Here is a 21,756-nt window from a genome sequence, read left to right as displayed (position 1 = left end):
AAGCGTGTTTTGAAAGCCTATTTTGGAAGTGTTCGATGAAGAGATTTTGCGTTATATTTTGAATGTAATATCAAACTTTGTAGAAGTAGATAAAATGATTTTAGGCTTTTCTTTTGAGACCTGAGCTGCTTGTTATCAAAAAGCATTCTTCATTGTAGGTTTTGTTATATAGCTGATGTCTCGACAAAAAATGTATGTTCGAGACTTCCTATACACACGATGTGCGTCTGCGTGAAATAATCAAACAATGACTTCCTATGTATTTGTCGTTATCTACACTTTCATGGTTCTTGGTATTTACATGTATTGGACGTCAAGTTCTATCCCTTAAAATATAACATGTCAAAGTTATTATAACTTAAGTTTGAGTTTTTGTAAGAATCAGGCAAATTATAAACATGCATACTCAGAATACTTTCAATATAATTCTAGAAAAAATGAGGTAACTGACAGTTATTTATCATTGTTCGTTTTCAGTTTTCAGCAACATTATAGGGAAAATCTTTTTTCCTTATTTCTGATGGTGCAAATAGACCAATTAAAATTGTTAGTTTCAACCTCTGCCTCATTCTTACAGAGACCCGTACATAATCACTTAAACGTTACTTACAGATTTCCATGGTTTCTTTAGATTAGTAAAATAATAGCAATGACCATTATACCTCAAATTGTGATATTCTGCACATTCTGGAAATAAATATATGAGGTAGAAAGCATTAGCTGAATTAGGATAAAATAATTAATATTTATATTAATATTACGAAACAGGATATAGAAAAGCGACGAATATTTGAAGGGAAGGCATTCCGCCGACTAAATATACAGATAGAAGCATACTTTACATCATTTACAAGCCGACTAACCTTCATTGAAACATAATCGAGAATAATATGTATTTCTTATGCAAAAGTATAGCTTAGGTCAGGGTTGAGTCAAAACTATAAGATTGACGATAAAAAAATATACATGATCATTTTCACAAAGCTGTCCTCGATACAATACTCGGCAGTGACAAGTTAAGGACCCATTTAAACTTGTTTTATTGACCCTTGTTGACTTAGGGTAAGGAATTCTTACAACTCATTTGAACGTTTCTATTGAGCATTTGACATCAATCTCATGTAAACATCAAAGTAACTTGGACTGATTTCGATCAGTTTCAAATGAAAGCTTAATAGGCTTTGGTGAAATTGAATATGATACAAAACATATCACTGATTTTAATTACCACGTCCCTAGGTTTACCTCCTTAATTGCTACTTACATATCTTATATGGGTAAACACTATACTTAACTTGTCCCACGGACACTATATCTATTTTATTTTGTATTTAGACTGTACTCATATATCTAAACATACAAAAGTCGTCGAATTGTAGACAAAACATATCAATAGGGTGTCCATGCAGTGAGTCGCACATGACAAATATTGTTTTCAAACTGTTTAACTGCAATTGTTAAAGAAAAAAACATATAGAAAAAGAGAAAAAAAAATTAAATATAAAACATTGAAATTCATTGAAAAGGAAGATAACTCCTTGTTTTTGTGCAAGATTTGATTGCTTTGTTAGGGAACTTAAAAATCGTTTTCCGACATCCATTGTCGCGTTTGAAAAATCTGTTTACTATTTGACATACATATGATATAAATATTATATTGGACCAATAAATTCAATGGGATTAAATTTATCCTGTGTCAACCTTATAATAGAATCTGTCTCATTTTTACATGGACAGCCACTTCAACGGATCCATTTCACCATAGTGCTAACCTACCTTATAGACTGTCTATAAAATTATCAAGAGCCCATCAAATGACACATATTGTTTTCTACTCTTAATTCACATTCATGTACGCAAAGACATTTAAATATAATATTGCAACTCACCGAATGCACTAAATACAAGTCTTAGCGTATGTCAAAAGACCAGCATATTTATGACATCACATATGCACAAGAAGTGACTGTTTATGGTGTTTCGAATTTTGTGTTACGGCAAAGTGAGTACATAAATATGACATTTATTTTTTTTTTCAAATTTAAATGCATATATGTATATTTTGAAATAATTTATCATTTTTTGCAAAGAAATTAATATGTTTTGATAACTACAAATTTCCTCTTATTTTCAAACAATTTTCAGAATTGAAAATGTAATGCCTCAAAGTAAGCTTACTAGGGTAAGGGACATAACTCCTTAAATCATGATATGTTTGTACTTAATTCAATTTCACTAAAGCCGTTCAAGCTTTCATTTGAAACAGAATGAAATCACTCCAAGTTACTTTGATCCTTGCACGAAATGGTATAGGGTATTAAGAAAAGTGATATAGTAATTAAGGAAAACAAGGTTATAGTGGTAATTAAAAGAATGCAATCCAGGGACAAAGACCAGACATGGAAAATAGACATACACAACAAAGAACATCAAGTAACTAAAATCATACATAACAAGTTACAAAAGCAAATAAGCAACTCGGACTCCACTAAAAAATGGGAGCATGTACCAGCTGCATCGGTAGGGTAAGTGTCTTTTGCTTCTGTAGAAACGCCCACTATGTACTATAAAGGTATACCAAGTATATAGCAGGATTAATTACCTTTAAATGTTTTACAGAATTGTTTCGACAACCGATATATTGTGTGAAAAGAAAACAATCCGAGATGAACCGATAGAAATAATAATCTCAGTTTACTTTTAACTGTTTGAAATACGGGGAATGAAAATGTTTTAAGTTTCGAGGATTTGTTACAACATAATTTGCTTACCAGTTTTGCAAGTTCGTCCAGTATATCCATGTCGACAGTTGCACGTAAAGTTTCCAACATGATCATGACATGAACCCCCGTTTTCACAAGGATTACTTGCACATTCATTTATCTCTGAAACCGATTTTTAAAAGTCAAAATGATAAGATGCAAAAATGAAAAAAAAATGAATAAAAAAAGAACAAAAACAGAAACAAAAAAAACAAAGAAACAAATAAAAAACAAAACAACAAAAACAAGCAAATTCTATAAAAAACCAAAAATACCAAACCAAAACAATAAAAAATAAAATAACCCCCCCTCCAAAAAAAAAACCCAAAACAAAACAAAAACAAAAAACAAAAACAAAACAAAAACAAAAACACAAAAAACATACATTATATATAACATAAAATATATAATGAGAAGAAGTGTAAACCTTATTTTGTTGACCATTACAAATTAGTAAGGAATAAACAAAATAGCTAGTCAGCATTTTTTTTTGTAACCCGTGCTGGTTATTCGTGTGCACGTTTTTTGGTTTGCGTGTTTTGTCTGTGTATGCTGACTCTTTCATGTCCTAGTGTTTTTGACAATGTATTAAAGGGGACATCAGTCTCTTATATCTTCAGTTTTAAAGTTACAAATCTGTTAATCCACGGAATTGGGTTAACACTATTTACCTTTTATCTATTTAGGAGGATATTCATACAAGGTTGAAGTCATTACTACAGAAGTTTTATCGTCAACATGAGCTCGTGGGTAGTTATGGTCTATTCATCAGCACCACACGAGAGTTGCACCACATCCATGCTCCCAGTCCGGGTTACTCATTTACTTTAACTTTTTTCGACCCTAACATAAATCGTTGACCAGTTTTCAATCAATCAATAAGTTTCCATTCGATTTTTGATCAAAGAGTTATAGATGATTTTGAGGTGTTACTTGGATCATTTCATGATATTTGTAGTGTGTGTCTGTTCCCCCTGCCAAGTCTTTATCCCTTGATTGCATTCATTCTTTCAATTCAAATTTTTAAAGTTTACGATAAAGTATTTTCAATATTTTGATTCACCTAATCCTACCTGTTTCACACTTGGCTCCAATGTAACCCTCTGAACAGGTACAAGTGAACCCGTTAAGTCCACGGTTACCCAATCATTACGCCCACACGGACTGTTGGCGCAGTAATCTACAAATATTGAAGTTTCTCGAATTCAGAAAACAGTAAGAAAAAAGACCTGGCCTAAACGTCAGCGGATGAAAAGATGATCTTCATACACAATGTACCTAACCGAATAAAAACAGATAACACATAAAAACTTGAATGAAGGGGAAGAAGTCGTCCCATAAAAGGAAACTTTTGATATGAACTCCCACAAAAAAGGAGTGACATCATATGCATTAAATGTAGGCATGTCCTGTCCGCAAGCGGCATCCACTGTATTGCAGGTGAATTCTGAATATGAACTCCCACAAAAAAAGGAGTGAAATCATATACATTAAGTGTACGCGTGTCCTGCTCCGCAAGCGGCATCTGCTCTATTGCAGATGAATTCTGAATATGAACTCCCACAAAAAAGGAGTGACAACATATGCATTAAGGGTACGAATGTCCTGCTCCGCAAGCGGCATCCATTGTATTGCAAGTGAATACAATCCGATTATAAGCTAGAAACAGTAATGAAACTCCCTGATACTCTGCATCTTGCTTATATAATATGTAAAGTTGGATCAATTTTCTGATTAAATATTTTTGTTGTTTCCATGAAGGTTCCACAAAGGCACAACGTTTTTGATAGTACCAGCAGACTCAACATTGCATAAAATTGCAATATATTGCAAAAACAATTACGAAGGCGGCATATCTTGTTTTTAAGTACCTGCATAATTTCTCAACACATCTTTGCATAAAATTGCAATATATTGCAAAAAACAATTACGAAGGCGACATAACGTTGTTTATAGTACCTGCAGGATTTCTCGACACATCTTTGCATAAAATTGCAATACATTGCAGAAACAATTACGAAGGCGGCATAACTTTTACTCTCGAATAAACATCTATGATAAGATGATATCGTTTAACTGTATTATAGGGTTACTGCATGAATACTGGTGAATACTCTCCCGAGCAAATATCATATTGCTCGAACTTGCCATATTTTTAGCAGACAACAGTGCAATAAATTTAAAAACGTGTTTGGAACGTCTCCGAATGTTTACTATATAATAAATGTGTATATATCTTACCGATAACATGCAAACCACCTAAAACAATGTAAAAAGAGTCAAAATGAAGTTGTTCGGACGTATTTGCTAACGTTTTCGCTAAAGCTATTAAATTAGTTTTGCCTGCATAAACATTGTGTAATACTTGTGTTTTCCCCACGAACTTACACGCTACATTAAAATAGATATCTGGGGCATCTTTCATTTTTTCATGGTTTTGTATTTTATTTTGATGGAAAAGAACAGTGTAAATAATTCATACATATTATATAGACGACAGATCACATGCATGAAAGTCCGCTTGTGCTTGTATTGCAGGTTGATTGATTGATTGTTGGGGTTTAACTTCCGAGCAGCAATATCTCAGCTATATTTAGACAATGATTATGAAATGGATGATAACATGAACATGCGATTATGGTGAGATGAAAAAAAGGGATGTGACACAAGGATAACAGGGTAAATAAATTTTGATTGCCACTGGAAAAAGGGGGAATGGCTAAGATAGGGCAATTTAGCCTCCTCTGGCGGAGCGCAAAGGTTCCTACTCCTATCGAATACTACAGAAGTGTTCTGTAACGTGCAAGGAACGTGAAATCTTTCCCAACACGGTGCACCACTATGCTTGTATTGTAGGTATTGAATTTATAACCTTATAGTATATTCGCGTTAAGTTTTCCTCATTGGCTGAGTTATTGCTCCGAGGCTAGCCATGTTGGACTGAGGTGTAGCTGAAGTCCAATATGACCAGCCGAGGACTTTGGAAAACCTTTTGCAATTATACCTTTACTGACTAACTATTCCAATACGTCATATTGGCCTTGCCCAATACTGATCTTAAGCATTACCGTATTGGCAAACTTTTGTATTTTGTATTGTATTGGCAGTTTTGATCGTATTTAGGCAAATTTTCGAACGTTAGTCAGTAAATGCTAGTATACGTTAGTGTAAAGTATACAGTCCTTGAACCGATCCGTGCAACAATTCGACGAATTGATTACCGTTGACTGATTGATCGCTGACTGATCGATTACCTATGACCCATGACCGATCTGATTGCAGTTTTGTTATGCAAAATGACGTAAGATCTGTTTGCAAAAAAAGAAATGTAAAATAAAAGTATAAAATGATGTTTAAATCTATTAAATTATGTAAATATGTGTCAAATTGACAAAGAAAACAAAAAAACTGTAAAATACAGTGACCACTCTCTGGTCACGTGATGCGATCACCGGTTTAATGGGTCGGTTTGACGTATGGATGACTGACCGGAAAATGCCTGTTTATTCGTTCTCGTACTCTTGTCATTTGTGTGCTGAAGGTTAGACACTATTATCTTAAACTACATCTTTGTTGTTAATTTTTTATTGACTGATGTTTTTTTTTTTAATCTCAGGCGAATGCCATGGGAATTACATTACGTTTTATCGATTGTGCCGCCGCCGATTAAGTTATTTAACTTCTCGGACAAAACATTACATTTCATCTCAAGGAGCCACTGTGATTGCTTCGAATCTGCCTTTATTCCAAATTAGCCGGATGCAATGATGTACAGGTTTACACGGTGGCAGGTGGAGATCATTTACGAAGACCTATCGCAATTGTATATCTCCTTGTTAAAGTTATTCTTTGCAATAAAATATTTACGATAGTTTAATGAAACTTACATTGACCACATGTGTATGGACATAAATAATTCTTGAAGTAATTTTCATTGCACCGTCCTGTTTGTGAAACACAGAAATCAGTGTCATTGTCTCGGCAAATCTGTAATGCTGGAGGACGACCAAGTGATACGTGGGCTATTGCTACGAAAAGAGTAATCAAGGGAACCAAGGTTATAGCGGTAATCAAAAGAATGTAATCCAGGGACATAGAACATAAAGTAACTAAAACCATACATACAAAGTAACAAAAGTAAATGAGCAACTCGGACTCCACTAAAAACTAGGAACATGGACCAGGTGCACCGGTAGGGTAAGCGTCCTTACACAAATTACACAACGGGATAAAGATATTAAAAGGCAATCAATGAAATTGAATTTGCATGCTAATTGATTTACATGTAAACGAAATTTTGAAATGAACTATTTTATTAGATCCGACGTATTGTTTCAATATCTTAAAATCGTAATCATTTTTATAGTTTTGGGTTATTCAGATCTATGAACGTATATCCATTTTTTCTTACAAATATAAGTTGCTTACCACTTAAATGTAAGTGCGCATGTCCTTTTATTTTCAAAACAAATTAATAGAAAATGAAATCACTTCCAAATTTACGTTTTTTTTTATCAGTCTATATTTATTACAACTTGTATAGAATTATTTTTCAATGTTTTCATTCTCACATTTTTTACATATTCTAATTCTCCATTGCTCCTACTCGTTTCCCATCAACACGCATGGTATCTTTATTCCTAGAAATGCCTACAACCTATGGTTATACTAAATATGATTTTTAACTGACACCTATTATATATAACTTTTACATTTTCAAACGTGTATTTTGAGGTAACAGAATTGAGTTTTTACAAGAATAAATACACTAAAACCGATTCTCTTTTTCTCCCAAACCAAAATTCTTTTCCCTATCCGCGAACATTAGATTGATATGTATATATAGATATTACATTATAATTGATTTTTGTATTTAGATCCATTCTCCCCGTTCCTATCTCAAATTCCTATTCCTTTCCAAATCCCCATTCCCCTTCCGCCAAATATATCAAGGCGTTAGTGGTTGTCCCATAACAGGATTGTACGTTATATTTTAGTATACTGACATGAGTTGGAACAAATTTCCCGGTTACAGTTGTCTTCACTGCAGCACTGTCCACAATATTCATCATCGTCCCGCTTTCCTGTAGACTTACTCTCGCATTGCTGAAAATTTGTTTCTATAGTGTAACACAACACATCAAATTGTGTAATTTTTTTTCATAAGATAAAAACTTGTCTTTAATTTTTTTCTGAAACAGGCGATCTATATTTTTCATAACATAAACTGTTTATGGAGATACACCTGGGGTGAGAGACACAACTCTTAAAAAATCATCGGAACGTTTGTATTCACCATTTTACAACAATCTCATGTAAGTATCAAAGACACTTGGATTGATGTCATTCTGTTTCAAATGAAAGCTTGAAAGACGTTAGTGAAATTGAATGCGATACAAACATATCATTGATTTTATGAGTTAAGTCCCTTACCCTAGGTGTACCTCCTTAAAGTAAGCTTTATGTGCTTGTTTTTTTGTGTTTTTTTAATTCAATTTAATACAAATGTTCCATTCAGTCACTACATGTAGTATCTAACAACACGCCCTTCTACTTTCTATTTGGATGACCATTCGGATCAGCCGATCAGATATCATATTTCATGAGCATTTTAAAAGCATTATTCAAAGGATTCTGGAAAGGCAATTGTTAGATCCTACACCCAGTGCCTGAATAGAACAATTGATATTTGAATTTTAACAATTTGTGTTTTTGTCTTTTATGTTTCTTTTTATTATAAAATTGAATCCCAAGACACTGAAATATATGTATATTTTCAAAGTTGCAATTTCAAAGTTTTTTTTCACCCTGTAAATAAATCTTTTATTTATATTTAGGTAAAAATTATGTCGGAGATTATAGGTTTGTTCCAATAATCGATCATTTCACTGCCGAAACGAACAGAAGCAGAATTTTCACATTACTTTTTAAGTGACTTTTTCCCTTTACCTTAGGCTGCTTATATTAAACTATTTTAATCTATTTGTGCAGAATTAAGTTTATCCGAAAATCTATATTTATTTAGTATGAGCTTAATAATATATAAAGTAATGGAATAAAAAATAAACTGGAAAGGTATGTGTGCATTGAACAAAAATGCTTTAGTTATTTGATATGTTTCAATTTTCATTGATTTGTATAAGCGTAATAGAACATCGTTATTCCTTTTCTTTTTTTTGAAATATCAAAAGAACCAAAATTCTCTTTCCATTTCTATAGAACATTTTCTTGCCGATAGCAGTCCTCGAACCGATCCGCGCAACGATTTGGCAGATTGATGACCTTTGACTGGTTGATCGCTGACGGATCGATGATTCATTATACATCAAGATCAAATACGTGGCTTAAATATGAACACAATAATCATAGACAATCTACATGTAGCGAATGAAGCAATAAGGATTACACCAACAAACTGAATATAAGGGTAACAAGATGTCACACACACACACACACAAACAAACTGAATATAAGGGTAACAAGATGTCACACACACACAAACAAATTGAATATAAGGGTAACAAGATGTCACACACACACAAACAAACTGAATATAAGGGTAACAAGATGTCACACACACACAAACAAACTGAATATAAGGGTAACAAGATGTCATACACACACACAAACAAACTGAATATAAGGGTAACAAGATGTCATACACACACACAAACAAACTGAATACAAGGGTAACAAGATGGAACACACACACAAACAAACTGAATATAAGGGCAACAAGATGTCACACACAGACCCAAACAAACTGAATATAAGGGTAACAAGATGTCACACACACACAAACAAACTGAATACAAGGGTAACAAGATGTCACACACGCAAACAAACAACTTGAATATAAGGGTAACAAGATGTCACACACACACAAACAAACTAAGTACAAGGGAAACAAGATGTCACACACACACAAACAAACTGAATACAAGGGTAACAAGATGTCACACACACACAAACAAACTGATATAAGAGTAACAAGATGTCATACACACAAACAAACTGAATATAAGGGTAACAAGATGTCACACACACAAACAAACTGAATACAAGGGTAACAAGATGTCACACACACACACAAACAAACTGAATATAAGGGTAACAAGATGTCACACACACACAAACAAACTGAATACAAGGGTAACAAGATGTCACACACACACACAAACAAACTGAATATAAGGGTAACAAGATGTCACACACACAAATAAACTGAATACAAGGGTAACAAGATGTCACACACACACACTCACACAAACAAACTGAATATAAGGGTAACAATATATCACACATGCAAACAAACTAACAAAACAGCAATATGAGAAAAACAAACATAAACACAGAGAAAATAGTGTTGACATCAGGTGCTCCTGAATGGTAAGCATGTCCAGCTTCATTTGATATAGAAATCGTTAATGACGGAACAATACACGGTAAAAACTGTTATAAACGAACAAATGTTGACTAACCAGGAGGGACACTACCTCCATAATTACAAGGAATCGATACTAAATTATAGGTTGACTGTAGAAGTAGTAAAGATAGGTGTTCAATTTATTCAGGGTTTAAATATATTTAAATGCATTAAGAGTGTCTTCTATGAATGTCTATTTAAAACAGGTGTTCCTTTTAAGGTCGCCGTTTGGACAATTTTAACTCTATTAATTTAGTTACACTATTGATACCTCGCTTTTGATGCATCCAAGCCTAAACCTTCGTTCATGGTTGTGAATATACAAAAAGTATATGGTAATTTGAACAGTGTTAATTTTGTATTCGAATACTTTTGTACAATATGTATTAAGATTGTATTGGCAATGTTTTTTTAATTAATTAAACAACCCAAACGCCATCGAGGTGTTTGTTCGTTTACGATTTTGAATTGTAAATTCCAAAATTTCTTATTTCGAAAGGTCTTTTTCCTGGTGTGAAAACATCCTTATTGCAAATTATATCCAAGCATGAAATAAATCATCATCTGTGGTTTTCGAAAAAAAGTATATTAATACAACAGCTTTTTGAATTTTCAAACCGTACCATTTCATTTGTCCCGTTCCCTGTTTTAAATAAAATGTCCTATTCCACATTCCCCACACATCATTCATATACAGTATAAGTAATCAAGTCATACATGTCACGCTAGTCTTATTTTTTTTTTCATTTCATATAAAATTTACCTTGCTATTACTAAAAATTAAAGAAAATGTTCGATTGCTCACTACCTTTATTTTCAACTACCCGTACCCCGATTCAAATCTTCATTTTGTACCATTCCCTTTTTGCCAATGCCCCGTCTCCCCCTCTCAATAACCCCTTAATGCAAAGGTAGCCCCTTATTCATGTACTATAATTTATTTATATCAGATATAAAGGCCAAAACACAGAGACTGCTACTTACTTCACCAGCATTACATTGTATAGAGACAAAACAATCTGAAGGTTTCATTGCGTATATACAAGACAAACATCGCATACCAAAACCTGTAGAAAAATAATGATTATACAGATATACCGTTAATGTAACAGGGACAGAAAAATAGTACACGAAAAATTGATTTTTAAAATTATTTAACGTTCTCCATTTTTTTTGAAACTGCGACAAGTGGTACCAGTAAATGAATAATGGTACAAAACATTGCATCATAAGACGTTTTAAAAAGAAAAATCTTAAAAATTATTTTCACTAAACACGAGACTTGTAGTAACGCACTGTAAAATACTTTAGTATTAATTGCTAAAAAACTTTTTTACAATGAACTTTTATTCATTTTTGTGTACAAAACTTATCAATTTGTCGAAGGTCAAAGTTACCATTATAACAGTTATTTTACGTGCAAAAAATTTTCATGGCCAAATCCAAATAAATCATGGCATTGACTTTCGATTATTTATTAAAAGCATAAAATGTTAATTACGATTTAAATTGATGTTTTCATATATTGTGTTTATTTCCATTCATATATTTCTTTGACTAAGCAAGTGTTTTGATCCTATTCTGATTCGCCACACCAGAACATAAATGTCGCTCTAAATACAACTTTTCCGTATCATAATGCCTTTTTACCCAAACAATAATTAAGGTAGATCAAATCCATTACACGGAGCATTTTTTGTTTTTCATTTTGTAAAAGCATAAAGACGTATACATTTTCAATGAGCAAAGACAGTTTGAAAAGATGCATAAAATGTCTTTACATTATTAAAAAAAACAAATTTGATATAAACCTATATGTGGCGAAATAACAAATACAAGTCATAATCCCCTTTTAGAGGGGAAGCTACAGTACCTGAACCGATCCGTGCAACAAAACTTGCGATCGGTCATCGATCACCGATCAGTTTTCGTTCAGTCATCGATCCGTCAAACCGATCCATTCAACCGGTGATCACATCACGTGACCACAGAGCGGTCACTGTATTTTATGTTTTTTTTTGTTTTTTTTTTTGTTTTTTTTCTTAGTTAATTTACACATATTTTCATAATATAATAGATCTAAACATAATTTTATTTTACTTTTATTTCAAACAGATCTTACGCCATTTTACATCACAAAACTGCGACCAGATCGGTCATCCGTCAGCGATCAATCAGTCAAAGGTCGTCAAATCGTTGCGCGGATCGGTTCGAGGACTGTTATCGGCAAGAAAATGTTCTATATATAGAAATGGAAAGATAATTTTAGTTCTTTTGATATTTCAAAAAAAGAAAAGGAATAACGGTGACCCCAGGGCCTAATCTAGACATCAATGACAAGGAGAGGTTTTTGTAAATTCTGTTTGAAAAATAATAATATTGGCATTTTAGTCTAAGTAATTTATTACAAAAACTCCCTCTCAAAGATAAATGGGAGAAGTGAGCACAAACAAGGAGAATTTTTTGCCCATTTCTCCCTCTAGATTAGGCCCTGGGTGACCCCCAATTTCCTTTTTTAAATATGAAAAGATGTCAAGTCAGTGTTCTTTATGCACATTACAAAGAAATTGTATCTCTCTCTTTAAAAAAAAAGAAAGAAAAACTGAGAATTCCCTACAGAATCTAGATAAAATGTCATATTCAAAGTATGTTCAGTCATTGTAATCTTTGAGAAAAAAAAAAAAGGAAAATCTATCTACCGAACGTATTAGGCATGATCTCCCTTAATACTAGAAATACTCTGAACTAGAATGATAAAATTGGTACTTCCGCTTAACAATATGAAAAGTCAATGTGATCTTATAATCTTGTAAAAAATGTTCTTTTAAAATCTTCATAAATTCCATTCAGTTGTGTTGAAGGGGGGACAGATAAAAAATGGGTATCATCCCGTGTCCCATATTCATAAATGTAGAGTTAATTTTTTGCTATGTGAAACCTTCAAATTTATTTAGATCAACATTTGTAACAAAATATGCACAATTTAAATATGTCATAAAGATTATGTACACGATGTATTCAATTGTGTAGAAAGAGTATCGGTTAAATGAAGAGTATTCCGAGTCTCAATATTCATAAATATCATAGACAAAGTTTTGTTTTATGAAACCGCCAAATTAATTTCGATCAGAATCTACGATTAGAGGCGCACGTTAAGAATATTAAATTAAGATTTTGCAAAAGTTTCATTCAATTCAGTAGTGTCGGAGCAATAACGGAAACTTAACATAAGAGATGTGTATCCCTTCGCTTAATAGAAGGAAGCACTACAGTTTGAATAGAAAACCGGACACACATATCACCATATTGGCATGCATGGTATGACTAAGGGATTTCAGGTCTGGGTATGTACATTAATTATCGTTTTTATTTAAATATTATAACTTACTCTCTATGTGTTGATCACAAAGTTCTGCATTGCAATATGACGTATTACAACACTTTGAGCAAGAAACAATGTCATTGCGTTTACCAAATAAAAGCGATGAGCTACCAAGCGTTGTACACATCTACAAAAATGTTGAGATGTAGAACTGTATCTTGACATCACATCAATACACTTAAAATGAATTACTGTGTTTGGAAGAACGATATATTCTTAAATCAATTTAGTATTCTGGTGAAAGTACTATTGTTTGCGGGGTTGCCCAAACTATGAAATTTGGTTCATAACGAAATGGAGAATCCAATTTATTTGTATACTATAAGCCGCACAACCACGAATTGAAGAATCCTTTGAGATTCTTCCCTAATCTTCTCCCTTATTCAAAGCAGTTCTATTTAAAATGTATGTAAACAACAAAACAAATAAACAAACAAACAAACAAACCAAAAGTAAGACAAAACAAAACAAAAAACAAAAACTTTTTGTTAAATTGCATTTTATGTTATACTTTCATTTAAGAAAATAATAGACGATATTGACTCACCTTTTTTTGGTTTACATCCCGATCTAAAAGTTGTTATTCCATCATCTGTCACCATTCGCTCCCCATAACACATCTGTGTTGCAAAAAGTGGATTTGTAACTTATTTCATATTCTGTACATATATAATTGAAATTGAAATACGACATGCATTTGTTTAAAAATTTGTCTAAAAACAATAAAAAAAAACTTTGGTGTAAGTTGAAACTTGCGATGATTCAACTTTAATAGTCAATGTAACATGGAAATCAATGCACATCGTTTTCGAATAGACAACAACTGTACTTGTTGATCCTGGTTTTAAATATACATGTACAAAAACAAGAGTGTCATCATGCAAATAATTTTAAGTTTACCCACAACTAGTACAGTCAGAATTAAACGTTTAAACGAACCTCATTGTCACCACATTCTATAATGTGATCGCAATCTCTCTGATGAGGCAGCAATTCACATTTATAACATAGAATACCTAAAAGATGTAATAACGATATAGAGTTATTATGAGCTGAGCACAATTTACAAATTTATTCCGGGTAGAACAAATTACAATGACATCTTTCCAAACCAAACACCCTTTAGACTTTAAGGAGGTAGACCCTACTAGGGTAAAGGACATAACGCTTGACATTAATGATATGTTTGTATCATATTCAATTTCGCCAAAGCGTATCAAGCTTTCATTTGAAACAAAATGAAATCAGTTCAAGTTACTTTGAGGCTTACATGATATTGATGTAAAATGCTGAATACAAACATTCAAATGATTCGTAAGAGTTGTATCCCCGTTTCTAGGTCCACATTCGTAAAGCGCGTTCGATGTAGGTAGGTGTTCAGGTTACAAAGGTTAAGATACAGTTAAAGTAATACGAAGGTACTTCAAAAAGTTTATTCAGGGTTCGGGTTCACTCTATTGATATGGTTTGATATTTGATTTGAGTTGTTTAGTAGCTGTCTTTGTAAGAATCATTCAGAATCTGAAAAATGTGATACACCCCAAAAAAAAGCCACATATTTTTATTTTTGAAATTAAGCTGTTTTATGGGTCTATATTATGACATGTGTAATTATGCACAAATCTGTCTGCTCTTAGGAGATAATCAACATTAAAAAACTGTTAAATTTGAATGTCATTTACAGAGTTATCTACCATAATTTCGAAATCTACAGTGCATTTTATATAATTTTTATCTCCTAAGAACACGGGATATATGAAAAACCGAATGTTAATTTCTGTTTACTATGACAATTCAAACAAAATATCAAAAATAAAAGTATATAGGCGTTTCGCCCATGAATCACATTTTGCATGATTCTCAGATGCAGTGCTACTTAAAAACTAATGAGAAAGTAGATAAACAAATGTCATCTAAAAACGGTCTCCAACTGAAAACCTAAAGCAGAAATTAGAGCCTGAAAATATGGAGCAAATTGTGCATTTGGCAAAATAGTTTTAGATCAAATAAAATACATGTGCAGTTTTATAATTGTATATATACAGAATATTGGAGTGACATATGCAAAAACTAGACAATGTCTTGAACAAAAAGTGGATATGTACCTATGTCATCATCTAAACAATGATCATGCCGACGTCGTTTAAAATTGCTACATATCATTGGTCATTTACTGGTATTTCAAAGAGTAATAAAGTGAATCAAGTAATCAAACGGTAATGAAAAAGAATGTAATCCAGGGACGAAGACCAGGCATGGTAAATAGACACAGAACAAAACAATTTTGCAAGTGAATTACATGTTTAAAGCGTGAAAATAGGGACCCAGGTGTAACATGACTTGCCTTTGTATATTTAATATTCTCAAATGAAAACGAATTCCTAAATTTCGTTAAATATCATTTTATTTTCGTATTAGGTGTTACCTGCTTTCACTTCAGTGACTGCACATATGTAAAAACCAACAAAAACAGCTGAAAAAGAGGAAAAATATGTTGATAAAAATGTGACATGTATGACACACATAGTGAAACCTGTCTAAGCCGAACTTAAAAACCTATTCAATTTAGACAGTTCTTCAATTTGACCAACTCAAACACATTGAAACTGATATAAAGACAATTTAAAAATGTCTGGTAGAAACAAGTTTTGGGAATATTGTCAGTGTTCTTTATGCACATTACAAAGAAATTGTATCTCTCTCTTTAAAAAAAAAGAAAGAAAAACTGAGAATTCCCTACAGAATCTAGATAAAATGTCATATTCAAAGTATGTTCAGTCATTGTAATCTTTGAGAAAAAAAAAAAAGGAAAATCTATCTACCGAACGTATTAGGCATGATCTCCCTTAATACTAGAAATACTCTGAACTAGAATGATAAAATTGGTACTTCCGCTTAACAATATGAAAAGTCAATGTGATCTTATAATCTTGTAAAAAATGTTCTTTTAAAATCTTCATAAATTCCATTCAGTTGTGTTGAAGGGGGGACAGATAAAAAATGGGTATCATCCCGTGTCCCATATTCATAAATGTAGAGTTAATTTTTTGCTATGTGAAACCTTCAAATTTATTTAGATCAACATTTGTAACAAAATATGCACAATTTAAATATGTCATAAAGATTATGTACACGATGTATTCAATTGTGTAGAAAGAGTATCGGTTAAATGAAGAGTATTCCGAGTCTCAATATTCATAAATATCATAGACAAAGTTTTGTTTTATGAAACCGCCAAATTAATTTCGATCAGAATCTACGATTAGAGGCGCACGTTAAGAATATTAAATTAAGATTTTGCAAAAGTTTCATTCAATTCAGTAGTGTCGGAGCAATAACGGAAACTTAACATAAGAGATGTGTATCCCTTCGCTTAATAGAAGGAAGCACTACAGTTTGAATAGAAAACCGGACACACATATCACCATATTGGCATGCATGGTATGACTAAGGGATTTCAGGTCTGGGTATGTACATTAATTATCGTTTTTATTTAAATATTATAACTTACTCTCTATGTGTTGATCACAAAGTTCTGCATTGCAATATGACGTATTACAACACTTTGAGCAAGAAACAATGTCATTGCGTTTACCAAATAAAAGCGATGAGCTACCAAGCGTTGTACACATCTACAAAAATGTTGAGATGTAGAACTGTATCTTGACATCACATCAATACACTTAAAATGAATTACTGTGTTTGGAAGAACGATATATTCTTAAATCAATTTAGTATTCTGGTGAAAGTACTATTGTTTGCGGGGTTGCCCAAACTATGAAATTTGGTTCATAACGAAATGGAGAATCCAATTTATTTGTATACTATAAGCCGCACAACCACGAATTGAAGAATCCTTTGAGATTCTTCCCTAATCTTCTCCCTTATTCAAAGCAGTTCTATTTAAAATGTATGTAAACAACAAAACAAATAAACAAACAAACAAACAAACCAAAAGTAAGACAAAACAAAACAAAAAACAAAAACTTTTTGTTAAATTGCATTTTATGTTATACTTTCATTTAAGAAAATAATAGACGATATTGACTCACCTTTTTTTGGTTTACATCCCGATCTAAAAGTTGTTATTCCATCATCTGTCACCATTCGCTCCCCATAACACATCTGTGTTGCAAAAAGTGGATTTGTAACTTATTTCATATTCTGTACATATATAATTGAAATTGAAATACGACATGCATTTGTTTAAAAATTTGTCTAAAAACAATAAAAAAAAACTTTGGTGTAAGTTGAAACTTGCGATGATTCAACTTTAATAGTCAATGTAACATGGAAATCAATGCACATCGTTTTCGAATAGACAACAACTGTACTTGTTGATCCTGGTTTTAAATATACATGTACAAAAACAAGAGTGTCATCATGCAAATAATTTTAAGTTTACCCACAACTAGTACAGTCAGAATTAAACGTTTAAACGAACCTCATTGTCACCACATTCTATAATGTGATCGCAATCTCTCTGATGAGGCAGCAATTCACATTTATAACATAGAATACCTAAAAGATGTAATAACGATATAGAGTTATTATGAGCTGAGCACAATTTACAAATTTATTCCGGGTAGAACAAATTACAATGACATCTTTCCAAACCAAACACCCTTTAGACTTTAAGGAGGTAGACCCTACTAGGGTAAAGGACATAACGCTTGACATTAATGATATGTTTGTATCATATTCAATTTCGCCAAAGCGTATCAAGCTTTCATTTGAAACAAAATGAAATCAGTTCAAGTTACTTTGAGGCTTACATGATATTGATGTAAAATGCTGAATACAAACATTCAAATGATTCGTAAGAGTTGTATCCCCGTTTCTAGGTCCACATTCGTAAAGCGCGTTCGATGTAGGTAGGTGTTCAGGTTACAAAGGTTAAGATACAGTTAAAGTAATACGAAGGTACTTCAAAAAGTTTATTCAGGGTTCGGGTTCACTCTATTGATATGGTTTGATATTTGATTTGAGTTGTTTAGTAGCTGTCTTTGTAAGAATCATTCAGAATCTGAAAAATGTGATACACCCCAAAAAAAAGCCACATATTTTTATTTTTGAAATTAAGCTGTTTTATTGGTCTATATTATGACATGTGTAATTATTCACAAATCTATCTGCTCTTAGGAGATAATCAACATTAAAAAACTGTTATATTTGAATGTCATTTACAGAGTTATCTACCATAATTTTGAAATCTACAGTGCATTTTATATAATGTTTATCTCCTAAGAACACGGGATATATGAAAAACCGAATGTTAATTTCTGTTTACTATGACAATTCAAACAAAATATCAAAAATAAAAGTATAAAGGCGTTTCGCCCATGAATCACATTTTGCATGATTCTCAGATGCAGTGCTACTTAAAAACTAATGAGAAAGTAGATAAACAAATGTCATCTAAAAACGGTCTCCAACTGAAAACCTAAAGCAGAAATTAGAGCCTGAAAATATGGAGCAAATTGTGCATTTGGCAAAATAGTTTTAGATCAAATAAAATACATGTGCAGTTTTATAATTGTATATATACAGAATATTGGAGTGACATATGCAAAAACTAGACAATGTCTTGAACAAAAAGTGGATATGTACCTATGTCATCATCTAAACAATGATCATGCCGACGTCGTTTAAAATTGCTAAATATCATTGGTCATTTACTGGTATTTCAAAGAGTAATTAAGTGAATCAAGTTATCAAACGGTAATGAAAAAGAATGTAATCCAGGGACGAAGACTAGGCATGGTAAATAGACACAGAACAAAACAATTTTGCAAGTGAATTACATGTTTAAAGCGTGCAAATAGGGACCCAGGTGTAACATGACTTGCCTTTGTATATTTAATATTCTCAAATGAAAACGAATTCCTAAATTTCGTTAAATATCATTTTATTGTCGTATTAGGTGTTACCTGCTTTCACTTCAGTGACTGCACATATGTAAAAACCAACAAAAACAGCTGAAAAAGACGAAAAATATGTTGATAAAAATGTGACATGTATGACATGCATAGTGAAACCTGTCTAAGTCGAACTTAAAAATCTATTCAATTTAGACAGTTCTTCAATTTGACCAACTCAAACATATTGAAACTGATATAAAGACAATTTAAAAATGTCTGGTAGAAACAAGTTTTGGGAATATTCAGTGTGCGCTTTTGATAAGTATACAACAAGGCATAAAACTTGCGTCAATAAAATATGTCTGACTATACTCGCACAATATAAGAGTAATCAAGGGAACAAAGGCTCTAGCGGATATCAAAAGAATGTAATGCAGGGACAAAGACCAGACATGGAAATCAGCAAAACACAACATCGAACATAAAGTAAATGAAATAATACATACTAAGTAACAAAAATAAATGAGCAACTCGGACTTCACTTAAAACTGGGTGCATGGACCAGGTGCACCGGTAGGGTAAGCGTCCTCTGCTTTTCTAGAAACACCTGCCGAGTTGCCCATAAAAAGTCAAGTCTGGGGTAGACAAACGAGGAAGGAAAACTATGACAACTCGACTAATTCTAATTTAACTTGATGAGCTTATCGGCGCTGTATAATGCTTCCTGTTCTCGTACAGAATGTTTGAATGCTTCTTGAATAGCTGAATCTTGAATTTCAAACGTATTTGCTTCTTATGCTGTTGTCGAAAATACAGCATTCCGAAATTTGTAGGATTTTCATAATCTATAAGATTTAAGTGATTTGTAATGAACAAAACTAAAATCAAATGTCATATATCAAATTCTTTGTTGTTGAATTGTATACAACACAACTACATCCGAGTTACTTGAATCGTGTAACATGTTTCAAATAGATTGACTGTGTTTTGAATATCACACTGACACTTTATCAGCAGAAATTTACCCACTTTAATTAAGAAATTGTAAATCGTATTCATTTCGTTTTCACTATTCTTTTGTAATATTTTATCATTTAAAACGGGAGAGCACGATTTAAGCTCAATTACCAACAAGGATCGAAATGCAGTTTGCTCAGTGACTAGCAAACCAAATCCTATCAAGGGAACAAAGGTTCTAGCGGATATCAAAAGAATGTAATCCAGGGACACAGACCAGACATGGAAAACAGCAAAACACAACAAGAAACATAAAGTAAATGAAATAATACATACAAAGTAACAAAAATAAATGAGCAACTCGGACTTCACTTAAAACTGGGAGCATGGACCAGGTGCACCGGTAGGGTAAGCGACTTCAGCTTTTATAGAAACACCCGCAGAGTTGCTCATTAAAAGTCAAGTCCGGATGACGAAAGAAGAAACAAACATTTATGACACATTGAACAAATCGTTTTTCATGTTCCAGATGGATACACCGTAACGATCCACAAGTTCATGATGACGACCATAAAACTTCTGTCTGAATGACTTCAATTTTCATCATATAATTTTTTATGAGCAACTCAGCGGGTGTTTCTAGAAAAGCAGATGACGCTTACCATACCGGTGCACCTGGTCCATGCCCCCAGTTTTTAGTGGAGTCCGATTTGCTCATCTGCTTTTGTTACTTTGTCGGAATGATTTTAGTTACTTTGTGTTCTTTGTTGTGTTTTTTTTTTTCTGTTTTCCATGTCGTGTCTTTGTTCTTGGATTATATTCTTTTGATTACTACTATAACCTTGGTTCCCTTGATTACCCCTTCACTTTAGCCATCGTGAATAATTTTATTTAAGCAGGTCTCATTGATCAGGTAAGTACACTTAATTTTACAAATATAAATACACGTGAAGATATACTTACACAGTTTGAAGTAATTCATCGTTCGTCTTCAAATTACCATTCTTATCAATGTTCCGTACATGAAGGACAATATACTATGGATAGGTCTATTAGTACAATGAGTATATCTATAGTCAAGGTACAACACGGGGGAAATATTTTGATGTGCGAAAACTCAACTTGTATATATATAATTTTTTTTTCACGATTTATTCTCATATTAATTTCGTTTGATACCAATAATTGTACACATTCAAATCATTAAACGTTTATTGATTTGATAGGCATTAAAAAAAACTTGTATATTTCAAAGAACAGTTTTTTGGGAACTTTACCAAAATACCACATATAATATTCAAAAATTATTTGACCTCCTAACGTACACGTACACCTTCCATTTACGCAGTTGAAACGTGTTATTAAGTA

The 21,756-nt window shown here is 32.5% G+C and overlaps 1 protein-coding gene and 1 long non-coding RNA gene across 2 annotated transcripts; both read right to left on the bottom strand.

Moving 5' to 3' along the window:
- Window positions 1-616: 616 nt before the first annotated feature.
- LOC148607522 (uncharacterized) lies at window positions 617-16,039 on the bottom strand. The gene is made up of 11 exons (XM_088545414.1): window positions 15,996-16,039; window positions 14,510-14,586; window positions 14,121-14,190; window positions 13,577-13,699; window positions 11,173-11,255; window positions 7,769-7,868; window positions 6,650-6,790; window positions 5,004-5,021; window positions 3,836-3,942; window positions 2,772-2,885; window positions 617-1,448 (listed from the first exon to the last, which is right to left on the bottom strand). The coding sequence occupies exons 3-10, from the start codon at window positions 14,188-14,190 to the stop codon at window positions 2,880-2,882; spliced, it is 648 nt and encodes a 215-aa protein (XP_088401540.1). The 5' UTR covers window positions 14,510-14,586; window positions 15,996-16,039; the 3' UTR covers window positions 617-1,448; window positions 2,772-2,879.
- A 1,037-nt stretch (window positions 16,040-17,076) lies between these two features.
- LOC148607521 (uncharacterized) lies at window positions 17,077-21,504 on the bottom strand. Its single transcript, XR_015915213.1, has 5 exons — window positions 21,352-21,504; window positions 19,501-19,548; window positions 18,015-18,091; window positions 17,623-17,695; window positions 17,077-17,202 (listed from the first exon to the last, which is right to left on the bottom strand). It is a non-coding gene; the product is annotated as an uncharacterized LOC148607521 (long non-coding RNA).
- Window positions 21,505-21,756: the final 252 nt, after the last annotated feature.

This window comes from Perna viridis, chromosome 9 (genome assembly GCF_037379345.1).
Source record: "Perna viridis isolate PV_CMFRI_1.1 ecotype Kerala chromosome 9, ASM3737934v1, whole genome shotgun sequence".
Taxonomy (NCBI): domain Eukaryota; kingdom Metazoa; phylum Mollusca; class Bivalvia; order Mytilida; family Mytilidae; genus Perna; species Perna viridis.
This window is presented reverse-complemented; position numbering and strand designations above follow the sequence as displayed.

Coding starts and splice junctions, on each gene's coding strand:
- LOC148607522 (XM_088545414.1), bottom strand. CDS start 14,190: ATGTGTTATGGGGAGCGAATGGTGACAGATGATGGAATAACAACTTTT. Junction 13,700..14,120: donor ATCGGGATGTAAACCAAAAA/AAGGTGAGTCAA, acceptor CAACATTTTTGT/AGATGTGTACAACGCTTGGT. Junction 7,869..11,172: donor TACAATGTAATGCTGGTGAA/GTAAGTAGCAGT, acceptor ACAAATTTTCAG/CAATGCGAGAGTAAGTCTAC.